Source organism: Cyanistes caeruleus, chromosome 8, assembly GCF_971803275.1.
Source record: "Cyanistes caeruleus chromosome 8, bCyaCae1.hap1.1, whole genome shotgun sequence".
Taxonomy (NCBI): domain Eukaryota; kingdom Metazoa; phylum Chordata; class Aves; order Passeriformes; family Paridae; genus Cyanistes; species Cyanistes caeruleus.
In genome coordinates this window covers 6,841,824-6,861,948 of record NC_141708.1, presented here as the reverse complement: position 1 = coordinate 6,861,948, position 20,125 = coordinate 6,841,824, and the positions used below count along the sequence as shown (strand labels likewise).

At 40.0% G+C, this 20,125-nt stretch overlaps 1 protein-coding gene across 7 annotated transcripts in view; it reads right to left on the bottom strand.

Annotated features, from left to right (window-relative positions):
- HSPA12A (heat shock protein family A (Hsp70) member 12A) overlaps window positions 1-20,125 on the bottom strand; it is a 94,877-nt gene that overhangs the window by 10,238 nt on the left and 64,514 nt on the right. For all 7 annotated transcript variants that reach the window (XM_086900661.1, XM_086900660.1, XM_086900659.1 and 4 more), the window contains 3 exons: window positions 19,247-19,351; window positions 17,282-17,398; window positions 2,075-2,246 (listed from right to left, as the gene is read on the bottom strand). In XM_086900661.1, coding sequence (XP_086756787.1) covers window positions 2,075-2,246; window positions 17,282-17,398; window positions 19,247-19,351 — 394 coding nt within the window. The remainder of the gene's footprint in view (window positions 1-2,074; window positions 2,247-17,281; window positions 17,399-19,246; window positions 19,352-20,125) is intronic.

Sequence of the window (20,125 nt, the reverse complement as noted above, 5' to 3'; positions counted from 1 at the left end):
ACACTACAAGAGAGGCAGCCTGCCATGAGTGAAAGTTTTTTCTGAAAATAACAGCATGTAAATCACAGAATACACTTTGCTTCCTATTTCTATAGTGCCTGTCATAAGAAAATAAGAGCATTAGCTCCTTACTTGCCCTTACACCCTCCCCAGAAAGACCCCAAGATGCAGAGAAGCTGCCCCAGCCTCGGTGCACTGACTTGGCAGCACAGGGAGAACTCAGATGAAGCATTCCATGAGAGAACAAGCACTAAGTCCAAGTGAGGGCCTGTCAAGCCCACAGAAATCAAAGACAATCCTTCCATTCCCTCCTGTGGGCTAGAAGTGAACACAAGAAACAGTCTTTAGCTACAACTGAAGCAAGCTTATCCTTGCTACTATGAACACTAAAATTTTTGTTTTGACTTCACGGCAATAATATGGCCCTTGGAGTGCTTCTCTCTGTTTATATTTAAAGGGTTTTTCTCCTTAATCTGTTCTCAGCTTGTCTTGGGTGCTTGCCATGCCTTTATGAAATTTTAATTCCAACCCCAAATTAATTCACTCCAAACTTTGTTTTCATTAATTTTGACATGAAACCTTTCTCATCCCCAATAGCTTTTTACCATACAAAGTCAAGAATGAGAATGGTACCCCCACCACCCAAGAAAAAACCCATTAGCAGATCTGCCAGATTCTGCCCAGCTTCAAAACCTTAACCAGATAAACTCCTTTATTATTTTCCCAGAAGAAAATCCCTGTGTTGTCTGAAAGCGAGTTCATGTAAAATCACATGGAGCTGGAATAGTTCAGGGCACAAATGAGGGGACAGAAGCCAAGGGGCCCTGAAGGGACTGAATCCTAAAAACTGACTGTGTCCTGTACTCTGTGTGGGCCTCCAAACACTGAACACATCTGACAAGTGCTGGCTAGGGGAGCCATGGATTTGAGAGAACGATGTAGTCACTCTGCCTAACTAAAAACAATATGCTCTGCTAAGTGCAGGAATAGCTCTACTAGCTTAACCTCCCACTTGCCTCTACTGTTTTGACTTAGGAAATGTGATAAAATATGGACTCTTCTGAAAAACTCCTTCTAGGACAGGTTTTCACACTACCATCAGTATCAGGGAAAATTTTACAATTCACAGAGATATACAGAAATATGCACTTTGTGCAGCAATCAAATCTTACTGCTGCAGGCCATTTTCAATTTGTGTTTCCTAAATTTCCCTCCAGTTTCAGTAAGCTGCCAAGCTCAGAAAACTCTGGTGATGAAAGATCTTCTGTCAAGTGACTTACAGCAGTCCAATCTCAGTCCCTCCCCTTCAAACACTGACAGTAGTAACAGATCCCAGCTCAATAAATCAGAAGTGCATTATCCAGTTGCTCTTCAACATGCAGATAAATTCATTGCTACATTCCAATGCCATGTGTTCCACTGAAAGTCACTGATGGTATTTCACAAAGATGACATCAAAAAGCATCTGCCAATACTTTGGAACACCTCAGACTAATTGTTTCATTGCAGGTCCAGTTTTTTAGCACTGCCTCAATAAGGCAGATAATCAAACATATAACTGCTTCCAACAAATTAAATGAAAAAAAATGATCCAACATGAAGTACTAACTTAAATTAAGGCAGAAAAATACTCTTGTGAAAATACTAAAAGACTCCCACAACACCCAAATAAAGGCAAGGCAAGGAAGCTACCTGCATGCTAAAATTCAAGTGTATATTAGGAAGAAATTGGTGAGGCCCTGGCACAGGTTGCCCAGAAATGCTGGAGATGCCCCATCCCTGGAAGTGTTCAAGGTCAGGTTGGACAGGGCTTGGAGCAACCTGGTCTAGTGGAAGGTGTCCCTGCCCATGGCAGAGGGTTTTCTTCCCAACCCACAACATTCCATGATGTCTGCTGGATCAAAACCTAAACAAGTCTAACCATGGTAAGCAGAAAAACAGTTTATAAAAGCAAACTGATGCCAGCCTGAAACATTTTAAGAGAACAGGGACAACAAGAAATGGTGAGAAACCAGCCCTCGGGGACAAAGCAAATTCAGGCATGAGAATCTGAAGAGTGAAAGAACAGAGGTACCCTGTGTAAATCCAGTTCCAATAGTGTCACTCGGGCTGTAGCCATTGACAGGTGCCCTACTACTCAGCTCTATCATCTGGTGCAGGCGCAGCTTTCGGCAGTAGATAGAGGCAGCCTCGGGTTCCAGGGCAATGATCAACTGCTCGGGATTTTCAGGAGATGCCATTCCTGCCTGCGAGAGAGAATGGATCAGAGAAGTGGGGTGGGAATCCCGCAGCCCAGCACACCCTCTCAGCTCTCCCCAGCCCCTGGCTCCGCTGGGTCACCCCTCAGAGCTCACCCCACAGCGGAGCTGCTGCCGCGGGTCAAGGTGTGCACCTGGGAATTGTCCTGCTCACACTGCACAGCACAACTCCACAGGCTGCAACGGGGAGCTTTGCATGCACTTACCATGCTAAGTGTCTAACCGAGCACTGGTGTACATGACAGGTGGAGAAAATCGGTTTGAAACCTGTAATAATTGGCCTAAAGCCTGAGCTGCTAATTAACCTGAGAATCTGCCTACTAACAAGGGCCCCAGCCTCTTTTTGGCCTCCTTTCGCCTCTCCTTGCCACAACAATATTTTAAGTGTGTCTTTCTTTTTGTCCCAGATATTCAGAGTCCTTGCCAAAATGAGGTTCCTGCACTGTTTAGCTGCATAGCAATGTACAATATACTTTGCCAGTAATGCATCTTTTATCTTACAACCAGCATTTTCTATTTCAAAATCCACTGCTTTAAAGTACATTCACTTTTATAATACCTTCAAAATGTTCAGTATATTCTGAATATATTCTGAGACAAAGGAGACAAAATACAACAGGGCAGGTTCCCTAAAATGTAATGAGAACAAGCCTAAAAATAATACCACATTATAAAATCAGCATTTGCCATTCTACCTATTTTCTTATTGGATTTTTAGCCTTCAGACAAAGATATTTTCAAAAAGCCACAAGTTCTTATGTAACTAAATCACTCTCAGAACTGGGCTTAAAGAAAAATATTCAAAAAATAGCTCTCAAAACTCTGTTTTAATTTATTTTCCCTGGTACTTCTGCCTACTGAATGATATTCTGTTAAAACAGACATCTTTCAACTCTTTCTGTCAACTTGGGTTACTTGCTGTTACTTTTTAGTTAAGTGCCTGAGTACTAAAGCTTGCTAGCAAACAAAACAAAATGAACATTTTTCTGCTTCCACAGTCAGTCCTCCAGTCTTCAACTCATACACACACACTGTGGTGTCTCCAGAGCATCCCCAAAAGAAGGCAGACTCTCATGGAAAGTCTGCAGACCTGGACTGGAATTTGTCTTCTTTCATACAGCTACATGGTGGGAATTACTGGCTAATTGACACCTGCAGCCAGAAACTCAAAGTAAAGTTGGTTTAAAAAGTAATACCAGGATGAGACTTGGAGACATGAAACTGTCCTTCATATTTGCTGGCTCATTTTACCCTCTCCATCCTAATAAATAAAGTAAACAGGCTCTTAAAGAAGCATCTTCCTCACTGTTGGTAACAAAAAAAAAAAAGGCAAAACAACAACAAAGAAGTTCTAAAATAAGAATGAGTTAAGAGTTAAACTCTTAAATCATGGTTGCTCATTATTTTACAAGAACACCATGACTGGGATTATTGTCACTTTACAGCCTTTATTGCTGTTGGGCAAACCTTTCTGCTTCAGTTACATCCACTGGACTAAACAGCATGATCCAAAATTAGCAGAACTGTGTGGGAAGGAAAATATTGTGCAAATACTACAGAATTTAAAACCTTGCCAGCTCTGTGACAACATATTTTGAAAAAATACTACATTGAAACAAATGTTCGCAACCAAACTTTCAAACTTTGGGAAATAGGGATTTACAGCAGCCAGAGTAACCCCAAAATGTACAAAAAGAGTAGCAATTAAGCACAGACTCTCCTGCCATCACAGCACTCGTATGTGAGCACGTTGGCTTAGGTAAAGCCCTGGAGCTGTACTGGGGATGAAGATGTGCCTCAGGATAAACCCACTCCCTCCTGTGACCCATCTGGATGTGGTGGGCACAGGCTGGGCTGGTTTCACGCCAGCTCACTTCAACATCACTTATGTCCAGCTGAGCTTTTCCACACAGGAAGCTTTGGCTTGTTGCATTGCAAAGAGCAACATTCCAGATATGAATAAATGCTCGGGTCCCTGACATACAGATTTATCTGATCTGCTTAAGAATTCCAAAAATGTATGGTCTCTGCACACAAACTGTCTTTGCCTTTGGAGAGTTTTGCTAAAAGCCTAATCTGGATCTTGCTGCAATTCTAAGGGCACCATTTCCTGCTCTATCCAATAAGGGCTTGGAGAACAAATAGCTCTTGACTACCCTGCTTTCGTTTTCACTTAATCCATTATCATGTTGTGTGAGAGCTCTGAACTGAGCAGAAAGAGGGTTTTTTTCAATACCTAGCAACGTGGATGGACCCCAGAGTGCTCAGCCTGCTCCTCGTACTGAGTGTGCGTCAGCAGCACAGACAATTCTTAGTCTCAGGCTAACCTACGCACTAAAGACAAAATTGTATTTTAGGGGAAAAATAGTTTGTTGCTAAGGATATTAAAATCCAAAGGCTACAACGTAAAGCATTCGCAGAGGTGACAAGAACTGAGTAGCACACTCTGCTATTTCCTCACTGGAGGTGGTGGTGGGGAGAAGATTGTATTAATTGCCAAATCATCTGTTGTAGGGGGAATTTTAGTACAAACTCCCAAGGCTGGTTCTGCTAAAAGCAAACAGTAAACCATTAACAATAACATTTGCTTCCTCCCCTCCTCCAGCAGCAGCCTGTACCATGAACTTTTCACATTGCAGTCAGGAGAGGAAGGCAGTGACCTGCAGCAGAGGGACTCGGATCTGTGTTCTCAGACCCTCCAAGCACAGCAGATGCTATTCTTGCTCCTTTTTCTCTCTAGCTATGATTTTAACATACCCAAAATATCTCCTGAGGAAAACATCCAACAGAAATGACAGTTTTTAACAGTTCAAAGCACAGCTGAGCCTAACAGAACCTCATGAAGAAAATGCTGAGGTTTTTAGTTTAAAAGCTTTTCTTACAGAGTTTGAAGGCCCAGCTATGATGAAGAATGTGTTGTTTCACATCATAAAAAAAACATATAGAGAATCTTTTACACTGAAAGGTACAAGGCATCCAACACATATTTTTATATGGAGACACACATATATACACACATACATATTTATAGATAAAAATATGTGTATGTAGCAACAATATTTCATAGCTGGTGTATATAGTATTTCTACTTAGATCATGAAAGAGATCACATTACATATATATCTGTACATCTATATACAGCACAGAGAAAATGGGGGAAGGGGAGATGATAAAGAAACATGAGCACATAAATACTGCTGGAGAGGAAGGGAGCAATGAGGTTGTTTTAATACAAGTTCCAAGAGGAAGATTTAGGCAGTACATCTGTCCCATCATTATGGCCAAGGGACAGATGGGAGAAAAATATTGAGCATGCAGAGAAAGAGGAGTGGAAACAGCAGGCAGTCAACATGAAGAAACAGCGATGCATTTGTTAAAATTATTAATTGCAGGCATTTGGGAATTTTCTGTATTTTATACTTTCTGCTTTCTGTCAGCCTCACTTTGTGTTCTTGCCCACTGCTGCCCAAGTACTACTGTAATAAAGAGCAGGGATCACAAGTTAACAGGCTTGAGTAGGACAGGCCTCAACAATGTCTCAATAGTCAACATTCCAGAGATCATTCTGGCACTGGGACAGACACACCAACTTGCTTTTAGCCAGGGAAGCTTATAGTAGACTTTAGAACAGAGCAGTGTCTTGACTCCAGCCTGCTAAGGAGATTTCCTTGCTCCCATAACATTCATTAGCAGTCATCACTTATGGAATATGAAGGAAGCAGACAGCAGTTTCCCCAAGAACACTAAAGTGGAAAACTCATTGTGGGATTACAAAAATTCTTTGAGCACAAAAAATTTCTTAAATTAATTTGCAAGACATTGCTGCATTTATACACCTGGAAGAAGCAAAGAACACCATCAAAAGAACTGATCTAAAATTCAACTTTCCTCATCTGCCTGAGGACCAGGATTTCATCTTTTGACAAGAGAACTCCCAGACCTCACTCCCTCCAGTAGCACAGGTCTGTGTGCTGGTGCCAGTGCATTGCTGTTCATTTGCCAAGATGCATCATCATCATCAAACTTCAAAGTGCTTCAAAGTCTCATGTACTGGAGCATAAATAACTTCACCATCCAGATGCAGGTGAATTCTCACCCTGGCCACCAGCTCTGCCTTTATAGCCAGAGAGGTGTCACCAGGAGAGAGCCATAGCTGACCATAACATATTCCTGACTCCCTCAACAGCTGACAAGTGTTAGACTAATTCACCACAGGCAAATATTGAGGTCTGGACTGCAGCTCAGTACAACAGTCTGAGCACTTCAGGGAACTGTTTTCACTCACTCCACATGCAGAATCACTATTACTACAGATTAAAAGATGCTGCTTTTAAAACTCAGCCTCACATGCCACAACACACAGAAAAGATAAAATAAATTACTTTCAGTAATAAAATAAATGCACATTTATTTTTTAAATATTGTAATGTATATGACATTAAAGACAGCATTACAAAAGAATATTCCATGCAGTCACTCTTTTTAAGGTAGGTCTAGATGAAAATGTCTCGGCTCTGAATGCTGCTGTAATTAGAAGTATCAACATTTAGCTGCAGTTTTCCACAGCCAGACAAAACACCAGTGTGTTCTTCATTACTACACCACAGTGACCTCAAAAGAAGTACAATGTTAGGAAACACACCATCATTGACAAGTTACCTGTTTCCTATTTCTATCATTGCAAATTATTGAAAGCAACAGGTAAAGTTCCATTTTTTTTTTTCAGAAAGATATATCAGATATATTTTTAAAGGGGAAAAAAACCCACCTGACCACTGATTTATAACACAAGAAACATGTCTTACATGGAGTGCACCTGTTCTTTTGAGTTATAAAACTTATTAAAATAACTGACTGGATGAACCCTACTTCCTTCTGCTTTGATATATTTTATAGGTCTGTTTTTGTGTATCTGTTATATCTAAGACCTAATTCAGTACTGCTGCAGGACTGTAGGTACTGCATTCACAATTAATAATGCATTTCCAGATACAAAAATGTAGCATAAATAAAATAAACAGACAAACACATGAGGAAGAGCCACCCTCATTACACAGCTGGAAAAACAAGGCACAGAGACTAAAAGGCTTTCCCTAAGGTTGCACAGGAGCCCACAATGAAGTGGGAATGAATTCCCTCCACAGAACTCCAGTTCAGTGTCACAGCCAAATGCTACTTTTCCCCAAGCAGCAAGGTCCCACTTCCACCTGTGGCACACGGAGCACATGGAGAAGCTGCAGAACAGCTTCACCACAGCTCCACCACAGCCCTGCTCCCCATTCTTCTCTCCCAGTTTGTCACCTCCAGCAACTGCACTACTTTAATCACTTCACAAGTGACTGTCTGCAGACCAGAAAAGTGCAGTGATCTATTCTACTGGTTGGTAGGAAAAACCTTTAACTTACCACTAAAGCCCCATTTGTAAGCACCATATAGAAAATCTAGAAGTTGGATCCCATGAAACAGCTCAGTAAAGACGATGGGGTTCATGAGGAAATGAAGCTCTGCAGGACATCATTCAACCAAAATAAGAGAAGCTGAGAATTAACACCAACATTTTTCTATTTTCCAAGATACTTATTATAATTAGGAACAAGAGGAAAGGCATGATTGCAAGTTAAGCACTGTGCAGACTGCATGAAGTAAGTATTGTGAGGCTGAATCAAGGCAAGACAAAAAAGCGGCTGGAAATTAAGTGGCTTGTGAAACTTCCACTGTTTAAACTAATCAGTTCATTGTGTTAAGGGATTCATGGTAACACCATCCACTTAGTGCCTTGGTAAGTGAGCTCCTCTAATCCTCCTCCTTTTTCACTAGCTAGCACTTTCTCCAGTCCTATGGCATCAGTCTGGGATGTCACAAATAAACGACTGAGATCTAATTACAGAGGCAAAGCGTGCCAGGAAAGAGGATGAGCAACATGGGAAAAGACTCCCAGCATTATCCCAAAGAGGCACTCGAGGGGAAGCAGGGTTGGCAGGGAGTGGGGTGAGTGGGTACCACAAAGCTGCAAGAAAAGTACAGTGCATGCACTTTTGCTGGATCTTCAGCCTGGAGAAGCCCTTGAAAATGATGTTTGAAAATCACTACACCATCACATACCCTGATGCTTTGCCCTTAGACTTCAGAGTGATGAAGAGTGCTGCAGTACAGGAAATATCGTGGGTAAATAAAATAGACTGAGGTCAGGCAGCCCAGTTAGCTCTGCTCACTTTTCTCTTCAAAGACAGATTCTTAAAATTACTCAACAACCACAAAATAAACAGGATTTTTAAAGATTCCTCTCAGTGACCACAGAAGAGAGGCTGGATTTGCCAAAGGCAGGAGGAAGAGCTGCTGGGTGCTTCCCTCCTCTCAGAATTATATACTCTGGATATAAGAGCACAGATGAAAACTTAGTATTGACATTTTACTAAAAATCCAATCAACACAAGGTTTGGGTGGTGGTTGATCCTGCAAAGATCTGACATCCACAGTGTCATAGAGACACTTTTTGCTTTCTCTTAACATTTGCTACACATACGTGCATAAACAAAACAGATATACCTGAATGCATACATTTTCACACTATTATTGCTGGTTGAACTAAAATTAGGTTTGTAGCATAGGCTGTCCTTCATCCCAGCCTGATCAGGTGTCACTGATACTTTGCATTTCACAAATGAGAACATTGTGGATAATTATCACAGCTGCAGAATTCTTTCAATGTCAGCTCCCCCACCTGTATAGCTCAGGGTCAGGACAAAGATATTCATCTCTCTGGGAGAAAACTGCTTGAGAAAGCATAAAGGACATCTCAGGCTATGGTAAAATAGTAGTAACTTTATTTTGCAGACAAGGGGAATACAAGCTATTGAAGATGAAAAAGCCACTAATGGAGGAGCACAAGCTGGAGGCTAAAAGACCCCTGTAATAGTTCTCATTTACTCAATTTGCACAAACATAAATGATGAAATAATACAAAAGGCATAAAAGGATGAAATCCAAAATAAAAATCAGCTTTTGAACCTTCCTTACGATTTTGGGTTTATCTTGAGAGGGCTCTTTTGGAGCGTCAGACATTTTCCCTTCTGCCATGAGGAAGTAGACACTGTCACTATATATTTATACCCTACTTCCCTGCTTTTAAAACACCAGGGCGTAGGCTTGGCAGTGCTTTCTGAATTCCCAGGGCTTGCCCATAGCAGAAGCCTGTATAAAGGAACTTAACCCACTGAAAATTCACAACCTTCCCACATTTTTCACCTGGGCTGAACCTGCTGCAGCTCCTACTTCAAACACGGAATTCACAAGCTGCAAGCTCCTGTGAAAGGGATTTTTGGGTGAAATCCTCTCATCTGCAGCCAGTCAGGATAGAATAAGGTACCTCACATTTGCACCTGAACTGCTGGTTTGGTGAACTTCACTAGACAACACAGAAATTAATTCCAGTTAACAGTTATGCCACTCCCCCTTTAATAGTTGTGCATGACCATGTATGCTGAAGGACCAAGAGGTTTAAAATAGCATTTTACTTACAGTTAAAATAAGTTTTATGGTGGAAGAAACTCTTATGGGCCAAGAAGCAGTTGAACAGCTGCCTGCAGCTCTCTGAAGGGTAGGTCCAAAGACAGCAGAACACGATTTTTCTCAGTTGCCAGGAGATACAAGGCAGGACAAAAGTCTCATACTGCAGCTTGTGGGGTCTAAACTGGGTACTAAACCTCTTTTATACTAAAATGGTGATGCAGCACAAGAACAGCTACTCAGAAACACATCTCTGTCCTTGGAGAGTTTTAGAACTTGACTCAGTAAAGCCACTGCTGGCACAGTGTTGGCAATAACCCTGCCTCATCTGGAAGGTCGGGCTAGATGATCTCCAACCAACATTCCCAATTAATGCCTCCATGACTCTAAAATGCTGCAGGTGTTCCATACTGAGAAAGGCCAGAACTGCAGGAAGGAATCCTTCCCAAAGGCTAAGGACTTACACACTTTTTCTCTCCTTGTCTTTGTGATTCTTGTGTCAAACCCTTGAGTGCATCAGTGAGAGGGAGCCCATCCTGTCTGACAGGGTGACAGCAGTACCAGCCTCACTGCTACAAGCCTGCAGTTATTCAGGTCCTCACAGGTTTCTGTATGGATTGTAATTAGAACTTTTGTTCAAGTATCTTGGAATCAAAAGGAAACATTTGTCACAGCACATTTTTTTAATATATATTTTACAGCTAAAAATATATAGAGCACAACAGCCTCAAGCAGTCCTGTAATCCGAAACATCAGCCATGAGTCACATTAAAAAGTGATGCAATATATGGAAAGCAACTGGTTCAATGAATCAGGGATGCACAAGTTGAGTTTACAACACTAATGCAGTTAATTACTGCACTCAAAAAAGATTATCTGCCTCAGTCCAGTGTCTTGTCAGAGAAGGAAATTCAGCTCCTCATTCATTCATTCATTGGCTGTAGGGGTAAAAATTGTCCTTATGCTTAAAAAAACCATGAGGATACAAATAGCAGACATGGACTTGAAATCCAACTTTTGCATTCACTTCTGCTACATGGTTCCTATATAACATTTTGCAAATCACTGAGAATGAATTTTGTGAAACAACCCACTAAGGAAGCATCAACTTCTGAGTACTCAAACCAATACTCAGGTTTTCAGTGGAGCTGTTGCTGAAGTTTGCTGGAATGAGGGTGCTCAGGCTCTGGACAGTCACCCTGGCTGGCTGTGCATGCACACTCCTGATCATGCTACTTAGCAAGTTACTCTGGGCCAAAGCAGAATCCATTTGGTATTTCCCTTCTGTTTATTAACCTGTCAGTGAAGCTATTCCTGAGGTAAGAAATAACATGGAACATTTCTCCCTCTTAATGGCTGCCTAGAAACTATGGCATTATCTCATTCTGAAAAGCAAGAAAACAAATGGGGCACCTGGAACCATAATGAAGCATGACTTTTATTTTCAGCACACTTAAAATAATGAATGTGTGGAGCTGCACTGGCTCCAGCCAGAAATGCTGCCTTTGTGTGGCCACTGATTAGATGAACCAGTTTGTTACAGACAGCTAGGCTGTCTGATTGAGATAAATGCCTTTGCTAAGCACAGTCAGACTGCCTCAATTTATTTTTCTGGTGTTGCTACCCAGCTAAAAAGTACAAACTGCTTTACCTGAACATTTCTGTATTTAATAATTTATAAATTACTTTCATTATCTACTTTTATATGTATTTTATATAGTATATATACTTTTATTTTCAGCCTGAGTTTGGAATTCTTTGGGACTGTATAGACTGTTTGACTCTATGAATAAAATTTATCCTTACCAGGTCTTTTGGATTTTGTACTACAATTTCCCCTTTTTTAATTTATAGAATCTTTTTTTTTTTTTTTTCTTTTAGGAAGGGAGGTGGAACATAAGGCAGGAAATATCTGAATTATGATCACTGGCTAACAATCATGAACCAGAACTTTTGTTCACAATTCATGGAGAAGGTTCTGCAGTTTACCTGTGCCTATTTGACAAAAAGTATTTATTAACTGCTCATAAGAAACATAGTTTGTTGCTTCTCACCTTGCAGGCAAGGCAGAAGCTTTCTGGGTCATCAACAGAGAGAAAAGGATTTTTTGTATTTGTGAGACATGAAAGAAAACCAGTAATTGCAGCAGACCTTACTTAGGACATTAGATCCAGTCTATCACATTTTGGTCTCAGAAGTAATCCCAGACACAATTTTCCAAGAAGAAGAATCTTGGATCATTTATTAGGTACGGAACAACCACAAGAGACTGAAATCACCAACATTTTTCTTTTGAACCAATTGTTTGTTTTGTTGTGCCTCTGCCCTCTCATTCCTCAAAAACTATCTCAGATATTGGGACCACAAATAAATCCAAATTAGCATTACTAAAGCTGAGTCACATCTTGCTGAATGATAACAAGTAGAAGGCATGTTTTTTGAAAAGTTGAAGATAAATGGGACCACAATGGCATTTGGTCCATATTTCTCCAGCGTGATGTTGCTGCAGTTCCTTCCCAAGGGACTCTTGTCACAGATCACCTTTGGGCAGTAACTAAAAGCTTAGCTCCAAGTGGCATTACCAGGAATTTTTTTGCTGCATTACATTATATCCCCCAAGGTGCAGGAGAACATTACTTGCAAGTTTGATGGCTAGCGTGCATTAGAAAAATGAAGCCATTAAATTCTCATAAGCTTTTCAATTTTTCATGTTATAATACATCAGAAATGCTTTTTGTACCCAGGGCATGCACCAGTTACCACAACAGCAAAACCTGACTCTTCCTATTTAAGTCTCTTCCTCGTGTCTCAGGCTCTCCCCTTTATTTAGAAACATCCTCAGTGTGGGTCCTTATGGCTCAGGCTGATTTTACTAAAAGGACAGAAGTGGCCCTGACTGAGAAGGACTTGCACCAAGGAAAAGGCTTGCTGTCTTCTCTAAGCTGCATCTTGTTCTGTACCTTGGGCTTTCTCATTTTGCCTCAATAGTTTTCACTACAGTTCCAATTTCAGCTCGTGTTTCTTTTCTCTGTAACTGAATATTGGCATCTAAGATGTCTTTTAGACCAATCTATTGCCCTTTTCTATGAATTTATTACAATCAAACCCACTAGTTTTAGACCCTGTCCACACTGAGTTACATTTGTGGATTTCTATCAGTCCCTAATGATTGTAGCTTACAGCTTTTCAGACCATCATTTCCTTTTTGGGCTGGTAAATGCCATCCACCAGAGTCTTTCCACCAGGCAGAAAGAAGATTCTATTTTTTGGCTATTTCGGTTGCCTTCAGGCAATTTCTAAGGACCTGAGAAATGTGTTTCCAAACTTTGTAAGACAGGCACTGATTCACTCTTACACAGAATGCTATGAAAACCTCTTGTTTCACTTGTTTAGCAAAAGAAAAAATTCCAAATGCTCCAACTAGTGCCACAGAATTGAACAAACAGAAATGTAGAACTGGATTAGCAGATACCTCTGCCTTCATGTGAACCTGGTTGAGGAACTCAAATGCGTGAGCAGAGATCAATTACTAAACATTTTCTACTCTGTAATCTTCACCCCTCAATTAGTTATAATTTCCTAATTAATTAAATTAATTAAACATAGCTGTAAGATGCAGAATCACCCGATAAACAATTTAATCCTCATAATTAAAAAGATCTTAATATCACAAAAGTGAAATCAGAGACTCAACAGACCCCCACAAGCTACAAATGATCAGGATGGATGATATATTAACACACTTCTGCCTCACTAACAAGTACTGTTTCAGAAAAATAACCAGCTTCCCAGTGCTGCTTACACCTTCTTATGCAGTTTATAGCAGAAGCCTGTCATGCTGTCCCTACACAAATACATTTAAGTTGCATGTGTTTTATGTACAGAAGAACAGACTTATGAGGGAGTAAGAGTAGCTTCACAAATTTCAATCTGCTTAAGCCTCCCAAGCCCCCTTTTAAAAATCAAATATACTTCCTGTCATGTTTTTATTAGCAAGGAATTTCTTATGCTGTCACATTACTCTTTCACCAAGTCTGTTTATTTTTCTCTGAAGGTTTCTCCAGAGTAAAGCAGTATTGATCAATGTAATGTCATTGACCTCAGAACACAACATGTTAAATAATTCTCACTGTGCACATTCCATGACCAAACTGTGAAAACAATAATAAATGTTCAGAATAGGAGCTGATTAAATAAAGCCCCTGGAATTTCAGGCTCACATGCTTTAGTCCTATAACCTAGACTGCCTCTCTTTTTGTTTATATGAGCTTACCATGCAAATGGTTTTATTTGCAATTTGTAATTGAAAAATAAATCTACTTCAGAGCTGTAGAACTCAGTTTCAAAACTCAAGAGTTCATATTATAAAGAATAGAACCCTCAGTATCTCAGACTAGACCAACTGATTGAAGTTTGCAAGCCCAGAGACTATTTTGGGCAACCTTACAAAAATGCACCAGCCTTCTCTCTCCTTTGCCCTGCCCTGAGTGCATTTGTTATGCCATGTTTTACTTTCTTATCTTACACCTTCTGCATTAATATATTCCTGTCACACTCCCAACTCTTCTTTAAGATTTTATTCCTATTAGCATGTCCAAGGAATTCCAGCCTGCAGATTCTGCTCCGCACTTACTGCGCCCAAAGAATGTGGAGCAGAAAAACTGGGACATAGAAACAAGAGAAGCTGATGCTATTTATGATGCCTTGTATTTTACTGGTGGGGAAAATGGCAAATATGACTATAAACACTAGAAGTCATTACTAAGGATGTAGTGAACAGTGATGCAGTGCACACTAATCCCAGCAGACATGTTTTGGGAAAGGAAACTTAAAGCTAAGTGAGTCCTACAGAGTTGACACTGCTCTTGCCACAGATCTCTCTCCAGTTCTGACCAGACCTCAGCAAGTGTCCCAGAGCTTTAGAACCATCTCTGGACACATGGGAATTAAGCATATGCGACAGGAAAAAGCATCTGTGAACTGTTATTCGGGAATTAAGTAATTTTGATTCAGCAAAATAATCTGTAAAGACATGCAACTCTCTACAACCTGCTGGACTTAGTCCCTCAGAAGGCCCCAGAGATAATAAATGAATACCTGCTTCAAAGAGGTAATAACTCAGCTATAAAAATTGTTAAGGATACAAAAAGCACCAAAGATGAATACAGATAGGGCAGGCAGAGTAACAGCAAGAAGCAATGAGGAACAGTTTTCTATGTAAGCAGGTTAATCACAGTCAAGTTTTTGTAGGCATGAAAAACCCCAGCATTTAAAAAAGGGATTCAGGAGAGGAAAATAAGTAAGCAATACAGATGTTCATGCAACTTATGTCTGAGATGACATGGATGGACTCAAATGGGGGCTGATTCCCTGTCAAATGTGAGGCTACAAAACTCTTCAGTGGCAATATTCTGAAAAGAAACAAACCAGGCCAGACTACAGCTGCTGAAGCCAAGGAAATGATGTTGCAGTAACCAAGATGCAAAATCACTGACAGCTTGGATGAAAGCTCAGCAGTGTGCAAAGACAGGAAAAGCTGTCATACAGGCAGAATTAGCAGGATTTTGATAGACTGGATGGAAAGAGAGAGGAAGAACTGTGAGCTGAAGGGAACATTCAGATTACTCATTCAGTGAGAAAGCAGCACAGCAGCTGGAAGGGGACAATGCAGGAGCCCCTGGGCAGATGAGGAGCTCCAGGTTAGCAATGTTTTGTTTAAGGCAAAGCAGAGATGAGGGGGCATCAGAGGTGCACTGACATCATAGGTTGGTCAAAAGCTGATGGATGTTAAGCACAGAAGCAGATTTCCAACACTCCTTACTTTACTTCATCAATTCCATTGGCTTTGCCTAGACAACTACTTAACCATTCCAGAAAGGCTGGGCTTTACACTGTGAACCAGTGACAGTGAAGCTGTTTTAGTACTTTAGCTCTCTTGCAGCTACCTCATTTGACACGGATTGCTCAGCAGATTTCCACAGCTCATTAATATTTTCTGCAAGTTAACTCTCAGTTCAGACTGGTGCTTGTACTTCAGTGTGTCTCCAGTTACAAGGTTTCTACCACTGCCTTTTCACACTTTACATGATGCCCCTCATTTTCAAGATGCTTCCATCTTCCAATAGCTAACAAGAGCTGCAACTTCTGATCCATCCACGAGGAATATTTGGATCCAGCAATAGGAATCTGAAAGACTGAATAGCAATTCAGAATTCTGTTTTCTGCACTGCTTTGAAAAAAATCAGCCCTGTGTCAAGTTAACATGAATTATTTCCCTAAACACAAGTTTTCCTGCAGTGGATCACACACCCCGAGTTAAAAGCCTTGTCAGTCCTTGCTGTTTGCCAAGCTTGCCCATAGAAGTACACAACCACAGACACAACCACAGACACAGACACTAATTAACAACATTCCATTGTGCCACAAATGAGAAATGCCAAGAGATCTACCTGAACCCTGCCCTGCTCCTTACACAGCTCCCACTTCACGAGCACACATGCACACGGACAGCAGGCAGACAACAATATACAGAGATAATGAATGGGTCTCTAGTGTTTCAGATTTACCTACAACCGTGTCCTTCCATCAGAACTTTAAGAGTGTTTTGCTTCTGGCACTAGCATTAGCAATCCCACAATACAGACTGTTAAGAAAAACGTTGCTCAACATTAGAGATAGTTAGAAACAGAGTTAGAAAAATCTGGGTGCTTCCCAGGAGCACTCTGCAAATTAGTCATGAACTAGAAGATATTTTACAAACTGTGCATTGCTTAGCTGCTGCCAATGGGTTACGCAAGTCTCTGACCAAAAATTAAAAAAAAAACAAAAAACTAAAAATTAATATCCTGATGAAAAGAAGAATGTGTACATCTCATGTATTAGAGACACAAACTGAATCTGAAATAAAGGACATGCATATGGAAAGTGCACATATCTGAAGGGCAGCTGGGGGAAAAGAGTTAAATGCAGATAAACCTCTTACTGGCGAAAATAACATTTGAAATTATTTTATATCCAGACTATCCGGTTCACAGTGCTTTCACTCCTACTGTGGGAAAATGGGAACTGGAAAAAAGTCCCACCAAGCAGGCTCTTTTCTTTCCCTCCTTTTTCCGTTTTTTTTTTTTAAAAACTTTAAAAGTCTGTGATGACCTAAAGAAAGTAGCAAAACAAAACTGTGTCCAGTATTTTAAACTCAACTTTCCCTTGGGTCTCAAAACTCCATCTGTTCCATGTGCACTGAATTCAGCAGGAATACATTGTCCAAGATGACTAAAATATCAGAGTCTGCAGTGAGGGACACCAATATATAAAAGCAAATAGCAAGAAAAAGGCATTTATTTAAGAGGTGAATACATATAACATACAGCTTACTGCTTGGTAGAGTTAACTCCTCTTTCAACATTTCTAGACTGCATTTATACAATTTATACTAATTTTCCCCAAATACATTTTATCATTTAGCTTATAAACTAGAGCTTTAAAGGGGTATTTCTACATTCAGCCTGTAATATTACCTTGTAGGCAGCTTGTCTCATAAACTGCTTTGCTGGCTGCTTCCAAATAGCAGGCACTGTAATGACCCATCTTACTTCAGTGTTTTCAAAGTCTGAGCCTCCTTGGTCACTGAGCTCCTAAAAAAGAAAACAACAAAAGGAAATAAAGGAAAATTGAGGTGAATGCAAAATGATGGGTGTCTACAGGAAAACATTCTTTTCTGTTGGCTCTGGTAATGGCAACCTTCTTTTCAATTTTTTTTTCCCCGTTACATCCATGCTACAAATCGGAATTACTTCCAACCTGCCAAGAATGCTTTACTGTGCCAAAAGGTGGGATTAAGGTTGAAGTTTTCTCAAGGAGGGCTATAGAAAAGTTTACTGCTCAAAATAAAGTAGAAAAGTTGGCTTTTGCAAAAGTAGCAATTTACAGAATATTACAGCATATTTATGTACATTCTCAGCCATGGCGTGGGGCTTTCTGTTTGCTTGAAGAATTCACACTTAAATCTTGATTAATACAGAGAAAAATATTTGTGGTATCACTCATGAACATCTATGTTTTACAATCTGGATTTTTCAATGACTTCTTTATATATCACCTACCTTTAAATCAAATTTTTATAATGCAGTTAACAAGGGGAAGTTACAGTTAACCCCTTTAAAAAAATGACTGATTGGTCCTTCAAAATTTTGCTTTAAGCAAACATTCAAGACTAGTTTAGTACTTTTATTGTCCTTTTTTTTTCTCCCCTTAAAAAAGAGGAAAGTCTGTACTGCATTTGCAAATTAGGTGATATAGTGACATGTTTTGGGCAAGGTTCCAAGTAAAATGTCATTACCATATGTCCTATCTAAATCTCCATCCAAACAGAGAAAGGTTCAGAAAGGTGGACAACAGGCCTTTAGAATGTAAAAAAAAATGTTTCTGCATGTGCTGAGCCAAGGTGTTGTGTTTGTTTAGCTATGCTGCAGTTGAAAAATCCATGTTGGAAAAGTAGCACCTTTATACTGCACAGGGCACCACAGACAGACACAGTACAGTCCAAAGTAACAGCTCACTTACATGGCCTGGCTAATTAGTTCCAGGATTCACTCGCAAATGCCAGGGATTTAGTTATTAACATCAGGAAAAGGAGGTAGCCCTGAGCAGGCAGCACAGCAAATATATGGGATTTTATCCAACATTCATATTTGCTAAAAGTAACCCCATTCTATGCACAGGTCTAAGCCTGTGACTCCACAACCAACCCCAGAGAGTATAGTTAAAAATGTCTTTGACAAGATGAGGCATTTGAGTTGTAGTGGCAGGACTGTTTCTCTGCAGCCATAAGGAATAGACTGGGATCTCAGAGAAAATAAATTAAACCCATTCAAAAAAGTAGGTTACCTTTTAACCACAAGGCTATTTTAAACACCACTTGCTTGGATGAATGCTCTGATTTGACCCAGGAATTGCTCTGCTCACACTGACATTGTAGTGGTACATTGGAAGCCAATGTTTACTTAACTCACAATTGACTGTTCACACAAGATTTAAAATCTCAGAATGTGTTTACTGGGGACACGTATTCCATTGGAAAATAAGAAAAACCATCTTGTGACCCAAGAACACTGCAAGAAATGAGCACTGCAACATCTCAAACCAGAAATGGAATATAATAATCTTTTAGATTTTCGTGTCAAATCCATCTTTTTTTCCTATTAAAAATGCAAAAGAAAATACCTAAGCCAGTAAAAAGCTATTCAGAACTCTGCATCACGGTGATGCTATTAGTGAATCAAGCTTGACTTGTGCAAGGGGAAATTACTTCAGGCTGTTGTGAGTCCCTCCAGAGTCCAGAGCCTGCCCAGAGTTTCTATACCTGCCTAGCTTTGTTTACATCAAATACAACTTAGGTCAAAGCTTGGCAAGGCTAAAATATTAAGCTCATATTTATACTAGTTATAAATACAGAAAATCTTTATAAGGAAGCATTACCCCACCTTTAATGCCTGTTCCTTAAAGAATTGCAGAGCATAAGCAAATATCTCAAGTGCTTTGACTTTTTTGCCATTTGCAGCTGTCAGGTCTGTCTCCATGGTAAGATTCTACATGAAAGAAAATAACTGGAAGTTATTAAAAGAAAAAGGCAAACATCAAATTAATTCCCACTGCTTGAGGACAGCGAACTCTTTATTATTCACCTGATTAGGAAAAAGTGACAAAACCATTCTGAAGAGGATTTAACTCATCACTTGAATTTCCTGGAACATGACACTTTGCTGCTTATTTTAAACTTTGTTTTTGAACACTTACCATGCCTACAGAGAACTGCAGGCAGAGAAAGAAATATGGACTAAATATTAAACAATTGCAGCAGATGCATCTGTAAATAACTGCAATAAAGTTTAACATGCAAGATAGTGAATCCAAGTTAAGAGTTAAAAGTACAGATTTTTTGTTTCCCACCAACAGATGAAACCAGAAAACACCTCAAAACAGAAAGTACTGGCTGATTCCCAAAGCTCTAGAATGGATTAAAGACAAAAACACAATCAGTAGGAATCATGTCAAATTAACAGCCTGACTAGCCCTTGCAGCTCTGAGAACCAATTCTGGGTGAATTTGCTCGGCTGCTCTAGAGCTCAGCCTGGCTCTTGTATCCCATTTCTGCTGACCACAGTTATTGAACAAACCAACCCCATGCAGACTCCCCAGACAGGACACCAAGCTCTAAGCAAAGATCCTGAACTTTTAAGATCTACAAGGAAGGCTGGCAAGATACAGTTGCCAAATGCAGTGAAAAACAATATATGAATCATAATGCTAACTGAAGAGTTTAATTTACTCATTGTATTCTCTAAAGGTAGAGATTGTTCACT